General features: G+C 45.1%; 1 protein-coding gene across 4 annotated transcripts in view; it reads right to left on the reverse strand.

Annotated features, from left to right (window-relative positions):
* The window catches only part of LOC122533166 (homeobox protein homothorax), a 228,059-nt gene that overhangs the window by 146,572 nt on the left and 62,762 nt on the right, over window positions 1-18,725 (reverse strand). For all 4 annotated transcript variants that reach the window (XM_043662605.1, XM_043662604.1, XM_043662603.1 and 1 more), the window contains one exon: window positions 8,965-9,106. In XM_043662605.1, coding sequence (XP_043518540.1) covers window positions 8,965-9,106 — 142 coding nt within the window. The remainder of the gene's footprint in view (window positions 1-8,964; window positions 9,107-18,725) is intronic.

Genomic DNA, 18,725 nt, shown 5'->3' on the forward strand with positions numbered 1-18,725 from the left:
GGTGGTAATTGCGGTATTAAAAATATAGAGACGATCGTATCTCCGCCGGTCGTATATGCGCGCATGCACGTTCCTTTATCTCGTTCGTTTCCCTTTCTCACTTTCTTAGCTCGATGGTCCTGCATATCCCTCTCTCGCTATCGTTTTATTCTATCCCCATATACCTCTTGGCTAGCCACAGATCTCGTTGTTTCAACCTAGTCTTTCTCTGTCACTCTCTCGTCCTCTCTCTCTTTCTAAGCGATTTCCTTCGCGTGCTTCCTCTTAATTGGACCCCTGCCGTTCAATTCGTACGTATGGAATCGGAAACGCGTTGGTGAACGCGATGGGATCCTCCGGAGCGCGCGAGACCGCGAACACGCGAGAAACGAATGAAAAACGAGAGAGAGCGAGAGAGCGAGAGAGAGAGAGAGAGAAAGGAACGAGAAGAGAGGAGATTCACAAGCATTTTCATGGCGCCGCGCGTAGCGTTGATCAGAGTGGAAACGAAACGCACGGAGGAAGAGAAAGAGAGAGAATGAGAGCTCGATGCCAGAGACTGCTCGATGCTCTCGGGGTCCGCTCTTAATTGGACCCACGGTGTTCTTACTGAAAGGACGCGAGCCGAGGTCCACCAGGGGAAAAAAAAAAGAAAGAAAAAAGAGAAAGAAAAACGAAGGAACGAGACGAACGACAAATCTTGATGGAAGTACCGGTTAATCTCGTGGAATCCGGTGACCGACCATGGCAGATTATGCTCTCTCTCTCTCGACACCGAACCGCGCCATCTGATTAGAACGCTCGTCCCTGCCTCTTCTCGGATGAATATCGTTAACATTCTTACCCGCGCTACGCGAGCGATTCTCGATATTGTGATACTCCGATCGGCATTTAAAGTGAACAAAATCGATGAAAGTTTCGTAAATCGGCACCCGTCGGGGTTTTCGGTGGGAAATGAGGGATCGATCAAGGGAGATTTATAGCGTAGATGGATGCCCAACGTATTTATTCGCCGATACAAGTTTCGCATCGTCGATTTAAATTGCCTCGGTAAGCGGCGTACGATTCCAATTTCATTGGCTCGTTTTTAATGAGAGAATTTGCAAATTTAATCGCTTAACGTCAATCTGACGTCGACGAAAATCAATTTGAGGAAACGTACGACATGCGAGAGTCGTTGGAGGAATGATCGAAGAATTTTAATGTAGCAGGCCCGGCTACTACAGTAACCAATCTAAACTGGAGGTATAAATATTCTGATGATACTTCGTTTCAATAAATGTTATCGCACGACGCAAGAACGAATTAAAATTGCACGTCATTCGAGGATTCAAATTTCTTCACCCGGAAGAAATTCATTACCCTGTTATTGGTCGCAACCGACTGCTTTGCAACTGTCGCTGGTTCTCGTTGAATTAAAAGTTTCCCTCGAACGATTAAAATATTCAAAAGAAACCGCAGCGACCGACAGCAGGGGAGGGGGGGGGGGGGAGAATCCACGGGTGGAAAAACGGGTCGAACGTTAAAATCGAATTACCGGTCGGCCAGACGTACGAAAGACGATCGCGAGATTTCTGGGAACGGGTCCGAGAAGCGTATTCATGAGCCTGAATTCTCAATGGAACTTCCTCTCGCATCGAGCGTATGGATAATGAAGGCGTCTCGTACGTTGCACAAAAATACTGTCAACTCCTCGTAGAGGTGGAGAAGGGAACTAGTTCTTGCAGGATGCTGTCACCGTAGTTTTTCGACGATCCCCAAGCGGCAACCTAAACGCCCGTTCAGGTAGCCACGTCGATTACAAATTGTAAGCAGCTTCGTCTTCTACTCTTTCTCTCTCTCTCTCTCTTTCGCTCTCCAATTTCTTTCCTCGTCGTCGGCTATTCGACCGCTGGTCCACGTACGAGCGTGTAAATTTATCGTCGTGCCCGGTAGAATTTTACGTAGAACACGTAAAAGTTCCGATAGTTATTTGGGATTAATCGTCTCGGGAATAAAGATAAAGTAAAATCTAAATACACGAGAGTTTGCGCCTTCTATCGCGGCCGATCGAAACGACTGTATCACGGTGATTGGAGGTAGGGGAGCTGCGAGTGACAGCTAATCGAGCCTATGCATATGTATAAAGCAATACCGACTCTATTAATGTAACACTGTTCGCCGTTAAACATTCAACGATTGTCCGGCCTCCGAATAAAAATAAAAATGCCTCGTTCGATTTGGACGATGGCGCCATTAACAGCAGAACAGTTTCTCTTTAAGTTTAGTTCAGTTTCCTATTTTAATTCTGCAAAGTTTCAGCGCTAACGAGTACAAGAAAATGAAGATTCATCGAAACGTTTTCATTTTTTCTTCCCCTTCGTGAATGAAAGGGACGAAAGAGTTTCCTGGCGAAGGATAACAAATAAATAAATATAACCAGAGAGAAATTTCGCGAGATTTATTCACGTAACTTTTCAATCAATCACGAAATACAGATATTGCGCGGTAATATTTAAAGAATGCTCTCATTTCGACACGTTTGTTCAGAACAGGCAAGTATGCACGTTCGTGGTGCGCGACGATCTTTCCGAGAGATATACGAAGCAGATGCTCGTCTCCGTGTAGCTGTTGCTTCTCCGTTTCCTTGGCCAACATTTCCAAAAATCGAAAAACTACCACTTTTCCACTCTCAAGGTTCCATTTTCGACCACTTTGTCCAAACGGCGAGAATCGAGGAAAGATCAAAATAAAGGGGCTGTTTCGGAGTATGAGAAGAGTCTTTTCAAAAGTAACTGTTTCTGGCTGTTTTGACGTTATAAAGCGAATTGCAGCCTGTATAAGTTTTATGACGAGTCCTTTATGACACGCCTTGGCTTTCGTTCTATACATAGTCGATGCACTTTCTTTTCTGAAATGGCTAGGCAAAAGGCACGTAGCCGCAGTGAAACAATACGCAAAAGCTCGTCGAAGGTGTGTAAGTGCGTACGTTCCTTCCTTCGCAAATGATACGAGCCTAAGCTTTAAATGCTTGTTAACTTTCACCAGGGACCTTGACACTAATGGTCATGAGGTGTAAAGACGATCGTAAAGAAATTGGACAAAGTAGTCGAACTTGGCCATTAAGTGCACAAGAATCGGACAAGAGGTTAATTCGAAGAACACGATTTAGAGGATCATAAAAGGAGTTCCTTTGTGGAGGCCGTGATTGATTTATTGCCATCGTAGAAGAGGTTTGACAAAGAATTGTTCTAAACAAAGACCGAATCGGTATTACCGGTAAAATAATGATATTTTTAGGTTACTATTCGATTACGTTCGACGAAACGGAATTGGTGTGAATACCAGTATGATGATCAAAACAATGTTAGGTATAATACCGGTAAATAAAATATTAATATATTAGAAAAGGAAAAGGAGACAATAATTAAATGTTTTCATAAAGCTGCCGATAGTAAATTTAATGACGCTTATACGCGTACACTTTGTTTATTTTTATTAGCTTCTTTGTTAGTTTCTTTTTATTTTATTAATATTAACGGCTGGCAGATTAAGGGCTACCCAACAAAATATTCATTATTGTTTATGTTCAACAATTTTCAGGTTCAAATATTGTAGTTCTTCAAATGTCCGAATATTTTTGCCACGTTACATTTGTGACATAGTTCGGTTTATTGTTTGATATTAAGAAAAATATGTGCAATAAATAAATAAAATTTACGTTATAAACTATAAACTATAATGAATGTTCTATTATATTATTTAAAAATTAATCCAAATTTACTATTATAAACAATCGAAATCGAGAACAATATTTTGAACAGCATGATGTCCGAATATTAATAAGAGTCATTGTACGTAGAAAATGAAAAATGTGTTTTCGTCAGTAAAGCGGTACAGTACCGATATATATTTTATCTAGATCTAGATCTCTGTAATATCTAGTTAAAAAAAATAAACTGTAATTCAAACGAAGAAACAACAACGACAAAAAAAATGGAGCAATCGGTCAGAAGAAGCAGAATGAGCTTTAGACGTGCGAATTTCGTTTCGTTAATTAGCTACGAATCGATCGGCACGCCGTTGGCGAAGCATTGATAAGCTGGGAATGTTACGCTGGGATCGTTCAACGCTTCGGAATTCTGTGTAATCGCGTTTAATTGCATCGTTTTATAAGCGGCCAATAAAACGAGCAATAAAGCGCCAGTCTATTAAATTTTTCCATTCGGCGGAAAGAGAGAAAGAGACAGACGAAAGATTCGTAAAATCATACAATTATCTGCGATCGGATAAACGAATCCGGCGACCGACCTTTGTGTAGAAAAACCGGTAGCGTAGATAAGTCGATGCATCATTGATCGTTGGAAGCAACGATCATGACCCTGACCGGGCGACAAAAGAGACGTCGCGGTTGTCGTTATCGCGATTATGATAATCTGGCTTTGCGCTTGTTTACACTCGAACCCCGGGCAGGGGAAAGGAAACGTCGAATACTCCACGCCGATGGTGCGCGCTTATCGATGTGCCGATAATGAGAAATTATAAGCGTAAACAATTTGCTGGCCGACTGACTGAAGAATATAATAAATCATTCAAAAATTGTCACGATCGTCACCGGAGGATCGTAAATAATTGCAAATGGTTTCGTCGGCCGAAGGAAAGAAAAGGAAATATTGTAGAAGCCGAGGAAACAGTGTCCACGCCTCTAAGCGGGAAAGCAAGTAACGTGCACTGTGGAGCACTGGCTGCTTCGCGATCGCATCGGTCAGACGGCCAAAGTGCGCAGGCTAACATTTTGCAAGGGTTTAACGCACCTGGAGGTTTAGTCTAATTGCATCGATAAATCTTAATGAGTCCTTGCCCGTTGGCGTTTCTCTTTTCTAGCGTTTGTTTGTCCTTTGCGTTTCAGGTGGCGCGATTACTTTGCGGCACGGCTTAGGTAATCGACGCGAGTGCGTGGTCAAATCCTCTTATCGAAGGTTCCTTTTCGGTGGGACACGGTTGTCGACGGAGTTTCTCGTCCGAACGACAAAAGAGCGTCGATGCTCCCTTGGACGAGCGATTAATTTGGGCGCGGCGGAGCGCAACACAGCGCGACGGGACGTCTCGACGAAAGCGAAATTTTCGCAGTGGAGCGCCCTCGGTGGGCACGAAAACTGGGACGGCCGATCCATCTGGTAAAAAAAGGGGACAACAATGTGCGCAACGTGGCGCAGCGGGACGCTGCGCGTTGCTACGTTGCAGGCAGCCAGCCAGCCAGTCAGCTACCATCCTGGCCGAAGCCCATCGAAAGCCGAGGCGAAAGCCGAAGCTGGAAGGCAACGCGCGAGCGCAAAAAGGGAGCGCGCGGACCACGGGGACCTCGGTTGCGTGTGGAATGTATCGGATCCCATAGGGCACGCACGATGCGTGGACCGCACGGAATAATGCCGGGGCCCCATTGAATAGATCAATTTACAATGGCAGAAAACGAGCAGCGCTCACTCTCCTCATCGGCCGTGGAGAGCACCCCTTCATTTTGCCCCCTCCAACCATTTTGCCGCGCTCTCACCACGGTTCGTCGCTTCTCACGATTCGACAGCGGCGGTGGTCGTCCCGCGACTGAGACTGCGCATGCGCCGACCGTCGCTAGCAGGACACGGCGCATGCGCCCGGCTCTTGTGCCGCGCACGCAACGAAAACGAAACGCGGACGAATAACGCCGTGTACGCGAGGCGCGCGCGGCCCTTTTGTCACGCGTGTCGGCCCTGCTCTCTCTCTCTCTCTCTTTCTCTCTCTTCCTCTCTCTATATCTCCCTTCGTCCAAGTATCGACGGAGTGTAAAAGGGCTCGAACGACACGCCTCGAAAACCGCCGCAAGAGGATTGTCACCTGCTTATCTTTTCACGTGTACACGCACACCGGCCACCGCTGACCCAGCCGCCACCGCCGCTGACATTATTATAAAACGGCCTCCTCTCTAGACATCGGTGACGACAGATCGATGGCAAGAGTAAAGAACGAGTGGGCGAGGCAACGCGGATTTTATTGTAATCGCCGGTGTTTATGTGTGTGAGATCTGTCCATCGACGACCAACAACGACGTAGGGAAACGAATTTAATGTCTCGGCTATACTTTCGACCAAAGAGAAAACGAGAAGATAAACGTACCTACGGGAAATTTCGCAACGCCTGTGCGGGACTCGATATCAAAATTCATTATCTGCGGTGGCAAGGGACGGGAGAACACGAAGGAAAGGGGAACACGGTCGGAACAACCGGCTGTCCCCTCCCCTCCCCCCCTTCGACAATTTGTTTATCCGCTTGGTGAAGAGCGGGCACGTAATCCTGAATTAGCGGGCGAGGGCATCCACTGCGACGACACTTCCTCGTTTCGAAAGTTTCTCGCAACGTCGCCACGCAATCTTTTTCATCTTCCCCGAGAAGATAGGGGACGGGGGAGAACCTTGGCTCGCTTTGCTAGCGGACAAGAAAAGGGAAATTAATTGCGTCGATAGCGCGGTTGAAATACGAGGTCCGCGCGTGAAAGAACGTCAACGAGAAAGAGAGACACGTGTTTGTGCGACGCGGATCGCCGCGGAAAGAAAGAAACGGGAAACGTGCAAAAGGCGGCGCGCAATTTACTACACGCGGCGCGCGTGGTTACGAACGGCGTCGCGACTCGGCAATACGCGGCCGCGATTGGAAGAAACGCGACGAAGCCTTCGGGTATATCCTTCTTTTTCAACATTTCTTTTTCTCTTTCTTCTCCTCTTCTGCCGTTTCGCTCGCCTCATCCATCCCTCCTCCAGCCGCGCGCAACACTATGCACCTTATTAAGATGCAAATGTCATGTCAATTTCGCAATCCTAACGGACTTCTCCGTGAATAGTACGCGCTGTTGTCACGCTCGGCATAATGTCGACACGCCACGGATAAATAATAGGATGAACGAACGATTTAACGAGAATACTAGGCGATCGTACGGTATGAAAGAATCGCGGTCTTTCGTCACGAGCCTCGGTCTTTTAAACGGAGAGTTTCAGTTTGTTTTCGCAGTTGCTTTCAAATTACGTTAACCCGGCGCGTCGAACGCGTCAAGTTCACCCCTTTATCCTACCTTGCGACGAGGCTTAACTCTTATCGTTATCACGGCGTGGTCGTGACTCGAATCGGTTGCTACCGGCGATCTATATTTAGACGTTACGATTTAAATGTACGAGTCGGTTGATTTTTCCGTCGTTTTTTGGAAATCCGCGCTCTCCCAACGAATGAAAAAGCTAGACGCGTAATCCTCTCGAGACCCTCTTCTCTCTTCAAACGCCTGCAAACTCACGGAGAATGCGCGTTCTGCGCGGCGCTCGTTCCGAATAATTAGCCAGGCCGGGCTGCCAGGCACGAGAAACACCGAGGAGCGTTTCGTCGAAGGCAGAAGTGCAATTTTATGCAAAGATAACCCACGAACGGCGTGGCTATCTAGCACTACGATATACATAGGCGCCGATATCCCTCAATCTAAATGTGCTGCATTCGTTTGCATCGACTAAACGCGCAAAGAACCACCAAGGCAACATTTTTATCGTTCGCACTGTCGGCTCGACTTAATCGCCTCCGCTTTGTTTTTCACCGGCGCGAGTGTCCATCGTTATTCCGTGTCTTTGCGAAACCGTTCTGCTCGTTCTCTGTGAGAAACCGACGCGCTTTTCCATTCACCCCTCTCTCTCTCTCTCTCTCTCTCTCTCTCTCTCTCTCTCTCTCTCTCTCTCTCTCTCTTAGGGAAGGAAAATGGATAATTTATTCGAAACGACAAATCCACGGACAAATCCCAGAAGGTATACAGTGAGAGAGGGAGAGAGAGAGAGAGAGGTAAATGTATATACCTGAACGCGCTCCAAAACCGATCTACCGAGCAGCTTTCTCGCCGGTCCAGGCCAAGGAACGTGGATGGTGTGTTTTTAAAAGGCCGAAATGATTTCGCGTATAGGTTCTCCGGTTACCTACGCGCAGTGTCCTTGACAGGACGCCTCAGGTGAGTATACCGGGAGTGAGAAACGTCGACGAGGACAGAAACACGAAACACGGGGAGAGAAAAACTAGGAACGAAAAGAAAGAGAGAGAGAGAGAGTGGAAGAAAAGGAGCCGCCGCGCGAACAGCAGCGCGAATACGAGTCCTCTTCCGGCCGGTTGCTCGAAGAACGCGGCCCTGAACGATCTTTTCGTTCGATGCTCGCAGAAAGGAATTCCTAAAAATAAGTCCCAACGAGACGAGAGCTGGTGCGCTCCTTCGGACCCTAAACCACCGTGGTTACACGTCCACGGCCCCCGCAGCCGCTATTTCGTCGCTGGAAGCGAAAGGACGTGTCGAGAGAGTCGTGACTCATTTAGAGCGGCTTCAGATCTTTCTCCCCTCTCCTTTTTTTTTTTTTGCTTTTTTTGTTTTCTTTTTTTCGGAGGCCCAGAGGAGGTTACTTTCCAATATTCTCTCACGAAGCACCCGGGTGACCACGTTGCTCGGTTGGAATTGGAAAAACCAATGTTTCTGCTTTTCCAATTGAGAAGGGTGAAAGTATTTTGGGGTTGGTTCTACTTTGGTTCACTCGTGAAATTTGTCTACCGGTGACTTTAACATTTGTTTTAAAAGAAGAAAAAGATTGATTGATCTTTTTGCTGTTCATACATTTTTACGATATATGCAACCGAAAGCTAGATCTAACTAAAAATGTAATATTTTATTTCAAAGGCATGATTCTTTGGAAATCAAAAAAATAAACTCTATTAGAAAAAGAATTCGAGGGTAGTGAAATCTTATAACGCAAAAAGTTGAAATAGTCTTATGAACCGCAGCTGTCCCACGTCGCAAATATATTTTGACAGACGAATTAGCAAAACTCTTGCGTCTTTCGTCTTTTCTTATTCCATTTTCTCGTCCGCAATTCACAAATAAATTGAAAAAAAAAAAAAAAAAAAAAAGAAACTCACCACCGATATCAGTCAGAAATTTAAAAACCTCGACTCGAAGACACTTACCTGTTTGGAGAAGACGGCGATGTCCTCGTTGAAGCTTTCTGACGAGCAGACGTCACCGCCAGCGACACCAGGTTCACGCGGCGTACACGTCGCCAGTTCGCACTTCTCGAAGATCAGCGCGAGAAGCGGGAACAAGGGGTGTCTGTAACACAGCGAGAGAAAGCCATAGGTGAGATAAATGCCAGTAATCGAGCGATCCAATCGGATCTCAGGCAAACCGTATGTATTATATTTCGCGAGGCAGATTCAAAGTATTAATTAACATCGGGACTGCTGACAAGACCGTTTCATTTCTCTTTGGCGAAGTTTCTTCCAGCAACAAGAAGGAGGAACACACGAAGGACGAACGTGTTCCTTCGGCGCGTAATAAATTTATCCTCGGCTCGAACAACGTTGATTAAAAACGCGGTTGAGAGAAACGACCGAAGATGCAGATAAAGAGAGCCGCGAAAACAAGGACCAGCCGAGTGAAAGCGGGACTAATTGAGTAGCTACGTACACGTTTCGGTATAAAAATTGTTGCGTTGACGGTTGAACGTATTGCGTGTTACGGAGCACGTCTCGCGGCGTAATAAAATAATACAGGGGATTAGAGAGGGAATATTTTTTCTATTTATCGAAATTATTTACTTGCGATATCAGCGCAATAAACCGTACGTAATACACTAGCGATTAACACCGTAACTATCCAACGGCTGGAGTGTAAAACTTGCAAAAAAATAAAAGAACACGTAATCCGGGTACACAGCGCGATGCAAAAATATCTGTAAAAAAATATTCAAGTTTTTAAAAATTTGTATCTTTCAGCTCGGATAATCTCTGTAAAATACAGTTACTCGTGTTCGAAGATCGCTATCAGTCTAATAATTCTTTTTATTCAAACCTACTCGATGTTTAAATCTTTCTAGATGTCGTTGCGTTTTATCGTAAACAGACTACTGAATTTACTGACTGAAATTTACTTCGCTCTTAATTGACTTTTAACGTCCGATTCGGTTCGCAAACTAAGTTCACAACTGCAACAAGCGAAAGTTCAATAGGAAAAACGTTGTTCTCTTCGAAAAGCAGCGATGCACGTTCGAGTCGCAAGGTGAACCCTTTCTCGCGGTCCGACGGCGAGCGTTCTTGCGATCGTTGTCCGATAAGTACATCGACGTTTACACGCCGCTCGTTACCGATTCGCCAGTAGATATTTCTTTTCCTTTTTATTTTTTTTTTTTTTTTTTTCGCCAGAGGCGACGATATTTCTCTTCTGCCGGCGACGCTTTTCTAATTGAGTAATTGCTTCGCGAGAGAACGAACGTCGTCGCGCTTGCCAGGAAGAAAATGAACAGAGAGAAAGAAAGAGAGAGAGAGAAGAAAAAAAGAAAAAGAAACAGAAGCGAGGAACGCGTCAATTAACGCTGATGTCCGATCGAACGTGCAACTCCATAAAATCTGGCCTTGCGCATTTTCTAACTGGTGGAACCTTAATTATCCTGTTTCTTATACCGACGAGATCGTGAACACGCGCCGCGCACGCCGTCGTTAGGCTTAAACGCTTTTATTTCGAGGGCGGAAAGAATATTTCCACGGCGTTCTCGGGCGTAAAGTTGCGTACCACGCCGCGCTGGCCACACCGCGCGGCGTTAGGAGAGGATCACCGGATAAGATAAGATTAGTCGATGCTGGTGCAATCACGCGTTGCAACCGGGAACGCATCGAGCCTCGTGATTTAAAGTGCGCGCAATAAACCCTGGCGTGCTCCTGCATGAAAAATCAAAGAGGAGAAAAAAAAAAAAGAAAAGAAAAGAAAAGAAAATACAGACGCGACGATTTAAGCGACGTATCAGTGTTTAGCTGATTGCAAGATCGAGCTTAAGGCAGGCAACGCTTATTAATATTTCTAAACGAGAATATTATTCTACGGAATAAAGCAAACTCGTTGCTACGTTACTAACGCGCGCGCGCGCACGCTCGTAAATTACTGATTTCGTATATTACTGTTTCCTCTCTACTTTTGTCTTTAATTACTATTACAATTCTCTCTGACGAAACTCTCGACGAGTTTTTTTCACGTCGTTATGCGCAAGTACACAGTCGTTCTTAACGATGTAGGTACGTAAAGAAGACACGGTATCACTTTCGAGACTGCACGAACGGTTATTGTCCGACATCGTCGTACCAGCAAGTAGAATATCACACAGGAGGCACGATACCAGCCCGCATTTCTGCCGAAATGCCTGACAACGTCGCGGCAGCGGCCTTAATCGCTCAATTACCGTGCTCTAATCGCCAAACAATTCCCCAGCGGGAAACGAACAATTTCTCGGCGATGCGCGAACGCGGTCAAGTGGGTAGTGAAAATGGAAGAAGAAAAAGAGAAACACGAGAAAGAAGAGAGAGGGGAAGAAAGGGCAGGAAAGCGACCGGTTTGTCTACTCTTTTCTTACCAGCGAAACAGAGACGAACGAATTTTTACGCGTCCTCGGGAGGTCTCGAGAATGAATCGTCGACGAAACGGCTGCAACCGCTGTGAACCGAGATACGTGGTAGCGCTATGGGCAGAGGCATTGTGTACGCATGGTAGCGGGTCGCGTCTCGCGGCGTGGCAGACATAAAACGAATCGGAACGAATTTCGACAAATTGACGCGGAGCCGCCGCGAGCAACGACTCTGGCGAGCCGAGCCGAGCCGAGCCGAGTCGAGGCCCGTCTAGCCGGCAAAAAAACCAGCTTCCCTCGTGCCCTCTTTCCTTCTCTTTTCCTCCGTTCTCTTCACCCAGCTCTCCCTCTATTTTCAAACCCCTCTCTCCCTCCCTTTCCACCCCGGTTCCATCCTGTTTTTAATTCCAAACCGGAGAAAGAACACAAACAGAGAGAAAGAAAAGAAGAGAGAGAGAGAGAGAGAGAGAGAGAGACCATTACCCTCGACTTTCTCCCCGTTTGTCGCTTCGTTCTGCGTTTTCTATCGCGCCGCCATCCACGCGGGATTTCTATTTTCACCTATTAGCCTAATTGCAACGCGTGCCAATAAAACGAAATAATATCGGCGCGAATCGTGGAATCGAGGAAAAGCAAGGTTTAAAATTACTCTCCGTACTTGGCTCAGTTGTCGTGTAACGTGCATCGGCGTACGACTATTGTCGAGCGTCCCGTAGATTTGTTTCGAAATTTGAAAAAAAAAAAAAAATGAAACGACACGACGATGAGAATTAAAAAAAAAAAAACGCGAACGCAACAAAATCTTCGTGACGCTGATTGCGTTGTAACAACCCTTTGTGTTGTTCCTTAATGCTAACTGGTATTTTTATCGCACCGTTCAAGATAAAAATTTCTCTGGTCTCTCTAATTTGTCTGGTTGGTGATTAAACGTGATTAAACGCGGGATGCTGGAGGAACGTTCGTTAAACACGCCGGCTCGTTGGCAAGCGGGTAAAAGTAGGAGTAGGTTTTATTGTTAGGTATTTGTGGTTGATCGGTGCGGCGAGATTGGACCTGTGACGATCAGGCCATATACGCGGTGAAAGCGATCGTTTTACGTTGGTCCTTTTTACGCTGCATCGCTGTTTGTTAAGTCGAACCGTTTATAACAGGTAGAGATCAATATTTTTTTCTTTTTTCTCTCTCTCTCTCTCTCTCTCTCTCTCTCTCTGTCTCTCTCTCTCTACGTATACGTGTTTTAAAAAGGCAGAAGTTTATTGAGCAATTACCGACACCACCGGCATCATTCGAGAATCGAGCGACTCTCTTAATTGACTTGTAAACAGACTCGAATTCTCAACGACACGTTAAAAATTCATAATTTTCCGCCCTTTTCGTCGATCGTTTCCGAACGATCAAACTTCCAATTACAGCGGGACGACGAAGACCCGGGAAACTTGACAGGACCACAGGTATCACAAATCGCGACTATTGATAATCGACCCACTGTACTCGGCGAAACCGAGTGCACCTCTTCGAACACGCGACCGCTCTAATTAAATCGATACAATCTCGCCAAAAAAAAAGCACCGCTCGCTTCCCTCCACGCCGATGAACGCGCGCGTACGCTACCGTTCGAAAGTCTCGGGACGTTTTTTCTCTTTTTTCTCTTTCTTTCTTTTTTTCCACTTCAAATGTCCAATATTTATTGCGAGTGATAAAACCTATCGTACAGCTACGTTGCGTCCCGCGTATTAAAAAATCGAGAACCGAGAAATCCCGACACACCGGAAACAAGAATTACAGCGTAATGACCTGGCCGACGTAACACGAAAATTTCCCATTGTTCCTCTCTCTCCTCTTCATCTCTCTCTCTCTCTCTCTCTCTCTCTCTTTCCCCCTTTCCCCCGGGCGGAGAATTAAAAGCGGTTTCAGCAGGTTATAAAAAAAAAAGGGGCATGCGGTTTGTCTTTCGTGCAATCAGGAAAACCGCCGCCTATGAACGGGTGGTGGAGGCACGCTTCTTTAAGCGGTCGCGGTGCAGCAAAGTGCAACGTCGATGACAAATGACGGGTCGGAACGAGGTGTCAGAATGACGGGACCGCAGAAGGTAATGATATGATTGTCCGTTGAACGCGAAGGATGTTTGCGGTTTTGCGGTTTTCCGCCCTCGATTCCTAGTCTCCCGCCGAGCCGCCCCTCCCCCTCTCTGCCCCTTTCTACCCCTCCAGCCCTTTTTTTTATACGCGGCCATCGGCAATTTCACGCCGTGATTCGATGCCAGTTACGATGCAAAGTGTCGACGGTGTCGACGAATTCCGCTGGATTCGTCGACATCGTGCTTTTCACACGAGCGTTTTTCGTAACGGCGTGCCGGAGAGCGTGATCGCTGTTAAGCGTGTCGCGAATTAATTGGACGTAAATGGCGGATAAAGAGTGATAGGAGATTTTTTTTCTTTGACGAAAATTTGTATCCAACTTGGAGTATAATATGATATTGCGTACAACGAATGATACAAAGATGATCCGGGGACGTTCATCCACTGTTCACGAAGAAACAAATTGCTATCAAGTGACAAAGCTTGGCTTGTAATTACCTGCCTGTGTAGTACGATCGAATTTAAATGAAAAGGGCAAAGATTTTTTTAAGACCTCCGACATTCCTCTCGTTAATTAACGTTCAAATTGACCTTTGTTTCTGTTCCTTGCTTCGCTTCAAACCTCCTGCGTCCGACATCGAACTGACAGACTCGTGGCACGTTAATAATCCAAGAAATTAACGAAATTCAATTTCTCCCGCGCACGAAAAACACTCGAGTCACCTCTCTCTCTTTCTCTTTGCTTAAAAAGAAGGGAGACACGGTCGGCCAGCCACCGAAATAAAACCGCCGGGATCCTGTTTTCCAGACAACTTGTCCAACTGCAAACGCGTGTGATGTAATCACGTAACCGGCGCGCACCAATCAATTCCATTAAACAGTGCATTAATATTCATTAGCTGCTCATCTGCTGAAACGCACTCTAATGCGCTAATTATCGTCAGTCAAAAAAATGGAATATTAAACGGTACTACGGTGGTCCTGTAGCTCACGATGCTTCAAGTGATACGAAGTCGCACGTTCGAGCAAACGCCAAACGTGTGTTTTCGCGGCATGCTTGTTCGATAGAGAGAGAAAAAGAGAGAGAGAGATTTGCGTAAGACGTCTAATCCATAAATGACTCGACCAATCATGCTCCTTGCATAAGGATCCGAGCCTAGCCGTGAGTGGCAGATTCGCCCGTGCGTTACACGTCTGCCTGCCAGGCTTACGTAAAACTCTTTCGTGCAATCGCCAGACAGCCGTAGAACCGCGGCAAGAATCACCGTTCATTTCCAATCAATTTTTTGCGGTCTCTTGCTTTAATTGATCATCGATCCGCCGATGATAAACGCGGTCGATCGGCAGAGTTTTTGGGGAGGGACAGGATTGATCAGGGGTTGACGAAGCAAGATTCGAGGAGACAGGCTGTGTTAACCTGGCGTCGTTTAAGAATGCATTTAACAGCATTTGAATTTTTAATCGTAAATATTATACACTTTGTACATCCCACTGTCGATTATGTATAAAATAACACCTAATCCATCGTGTCAGCCGGGCGAACTACGAGGCAGATATATTTCAAAGTACAGTTCCGTTTACTTAAAGTCATAAAGCATACCGTTCGCCAAGGTTTGTATACGTAATTGAAAATCGTACAACAAGAGTTCAGGGTCAGATAAGTAAATTCAAACAGGGGGAGTTCGTTTAGCTGGGTATTAACAAATATTTCATTTTAATAAACTCGGAACTTTACTGCAACCGATACGCGACGTGTAATTTCCTGTTTGAGTAGGTTAACGCGTGAGTTAGCCACCGTGCCCGGTAGATGGCTATTATTTTGCTGGTAATTGAAGTAATAATTGCTTTTATAAATATAAAGCGTGGAATGTGTATTTCGTTAACGCGGCATCTGACACGTCGAGATTTAGCCGACGATAGAAAATCCACTGGAAATTTAAATTTATCGTTTGTCGTCCGCCGATCTCAAAAACTTAGGTACCACGAGCAAATCTCAATATCTATTATCCCTTTAACGCTTTAATTCCTCAAAAGCAGAAAAATAGAATATCAGCACACGATAATTAAATTCGATGTATAACAATTATATATTATATAATAATCATGTAATAATAATTGTATATTATATTATATTAATAATTTTATATTATATATATTATATATAATAATCAATGTCAAAATAAAGTAGAATCCTAGATCTCGAGAGCCTATGTCACAACGTGTCGTCATCTCGGCTCGGACTTTTCGTCCTAAATCATTACGATTCCGTCGTAATCTCGCGCTCTCGAAAATCGAGAACGGAGAGACGACGGCAAACGAGGCGAACGATCCGGTCACCATGCGCGATGACCAAATAAGTAATCGGCAATTTCCACGTGGCGAAGCGAACGACAGAAACTGGAGCGAAACGCGGACGAAAACAGCTAACCGATTTCACTTGTTCGACGACTCAATCGACCTGGAGAAGTACATTGGATATCGGTTTGTAAACACGAGTTTATCAACTAGCAAGGAAATAAACGGTGGCTCCGATGTGGCTAAACGTTGCGCGGTTAACTGCTCGACGAGACCGAGACCGAGACCGAGACCGAGACCGAGACCGTCTGCGAGAAAGCAGAAGAGGAATCCGCTCGGGATCGGCAGGGCCGGGGCACACGACGAGTGGACAAATTACAGGGTGCACGAAATAATGAGGCTCCCGTTCTAGGATGTATACCAGAAATCGGGCCATCTCGCGGCTATAAATCACACGGAACACGGCCGTGCCGCTTCGTAAAACGGCCAATTGACGAGGCTTCGGAGAGGCTGCTGCGAGCGTGGCACGAGGCCACACTCTCGAAACGCCGTTGGTCCACGATCCAACGATCGGTTCCCGTCCTCTCGGTCGTCTTTCTCCTAATTTGCCTGTTTACTCGTTTGCCTATTCTGCAACTGATCGACGTACACGCGAGAGGTGAAATAAAACATATTTCAACAGCCGACAATGTGCGGACTCGACAGGGGAGAATTGTAGAAAGTTCAAGTGAAAATTATTTGCCACTTATCTGTTCCTGAAAGTTAGGTTCGTACCAAGTGCAATTCGTAAACTCGTCTATCTTTGTTCGCCGTCTCACTCGCTTCGACGTTTTTCGTTCACGAGATATCGTATGATTCAGAATCGCTTGGAATTTAACCGACAGAGTTAGAAATCGACAGAGTCGTTGGAGCAGTAGGAATGTTGATTACTATATTGCTGAATTGTATCGTTACGAGGAAATGAGCTGCGATAAGCACGCGACTTGGAAACGAATTTCAGAGCACGCGGTCTCGCCACGTGAATTATTTAAGTATAACGCAAAAAAAGACGGCAGAAACGCGGCAAGATAATTTCGCTCGAGGTAAGAAGCAACGCTCGAGGAAAGAAAAGCGGCGGCAGTATGACGAAACGACCGAAAGTTGGGCCTTGTTTCGTCGCTGATGAAAAAGAAAGACTACTAACTGGATCCTCTGAATTTGATTGAAATCATGAATCATCGGTCGTATGTATGTACAAATTTATTTTTACATAAAAGAGAGAGAGAGAGAGAGAGAGAGAGAGGTGAAGAAAAATGCAATGAAAAAGAATCTTCTGGACGCGACAAGAAACTCGAACATGCTGAATATTAAAAAGTTAACACCAGCATGAAGATTCTGTTTCAAAGCATGAGAAGATCCAGAGAGAAAAAGAAAGAGAAGAGAAAGGTATTGCAATAAAGAAATAAGCACGTAACGCGTCATGAATTTTCATGTAAATCACGATTGTCCATTACGATTTATCACACCCCATTGTAACGCGGCATTCCTCGATGCCGGCTAAGTTACGAGCAGATTAATGCCAGATAGGGGTGTATTAACGCAAGTGCCGGCGTTAAACGACCGCCTCTAAGTATTAACCGACCCCCCTCTAATGATGGATTTTAACTCAACCGATTTTAAACGCGCGTTTTAATTGCACGATGCTGCCAAGGCTCGTGCAACGCCGATGGACTTTGAATCCTTATCACTCGTCAATCGTCTGAGATACCGTTCTTTTGTGGTAACCACTTTTCGGATCACCTGTGTTTCTGTCGATCGATATCGGTGAATCGCTATCAATTTGAAGTATTCAAGAGACGTCTATATACAAATAAAAAAGTACTTCTTCTCTGTGGTTTTTTTTTTTTTCTTTCCTCGGTCGAAGTTACGAGACTGCTTCGAAATTTACACGAGTCACTGAGATAAGCGAATGCACGAGCTGGAAATGAAAGTGACTAATAGATTGTGAATTTTTGGTGCATCCGACGAAAAATGCAAAAACACAAAGGTTAATGACTAATACACGAAAAATCTCTAGATTTCTCGTTCCTACCCAGAAATCATCCTCACTCTATAGGAAATTTGTAACTTCAATACCCCAGACTAAAGTGATTAATTCTGACTATTTGCCGACTCGTATATACCAATCGACGTTTCTCTATCTTTCCAAATGCACTTTTTGCAACTGTACACGCTGACGAAACGTCCTTGAACCATCCGACGTGTACATGTCCGTTTGAATATTAATAGAGCATCATACATGCAACAATGTACCTACTTGTACAGTTTTTCCTTCGTTACCCTTTCATACACTCGTCCGCGTAGATCGTTATACCTAGTAAACATCTTTTTCATATCAGCCATGCATATTATTACAGTTAGCCGTCCGTGTGGCAGCACGTATCGCTCAAACATGCCATCGGATCGTATTATCCTTGAACGTTAAACGTAATTCGTTAACTCTGTTATTATACTCTATACTCTACTCGGCGCTATACGTTTGAATTTCATCACCGCGACCGCGATACACCTTGTCGTTTACTCTTACAGTTTACTTCGCCGCGTTCTATATTTCCGCGAGGAAAGCGCGAGGAAAGAAACGTGTAAAAATAGAAAAATCAATTACTCTTTATACTCTGTATCTTGCGAGACACTGCGGAAAGTCGACGACAAAATAAGAATAAAAATATTCAAGTTGGGGAGTATAAGCGTTTGTCCGTTTTTACCTCTGCACGGACCAGATTAATTCCTGCAATTTATCCAGATGTATATGTGACAGGACGTGTGACATACTACTTCCAAGGCAGCATTAAAAAAAAAAACTATCCTACGGTAGAGTTATTATTACTTTTACGTTTTACACTTTGCTGTTCCATATCATTTTATGACTCTTCTGTACTATTCTGTTATTCTATATCTATCCTATACGTAGCAAGCGAACGACGAT

This window comes from Frieseomelitta varia, unplaced genomic scaffold (genome assembly GCF_011392965.1).
Source record: "Frieseomelitta varia isolate USP_RPSP 00005682 unplaced genomic scaffold, Fvar_1.2 scaffold_500, whole genome shotgun sequence".
Taxonomy (NCBI): Eukaryota; Metazoa; Arthropoda; class Insecta; order Hymenoptera; family Apidae; genus Frieseomelitta; species Frieseomelitta varia.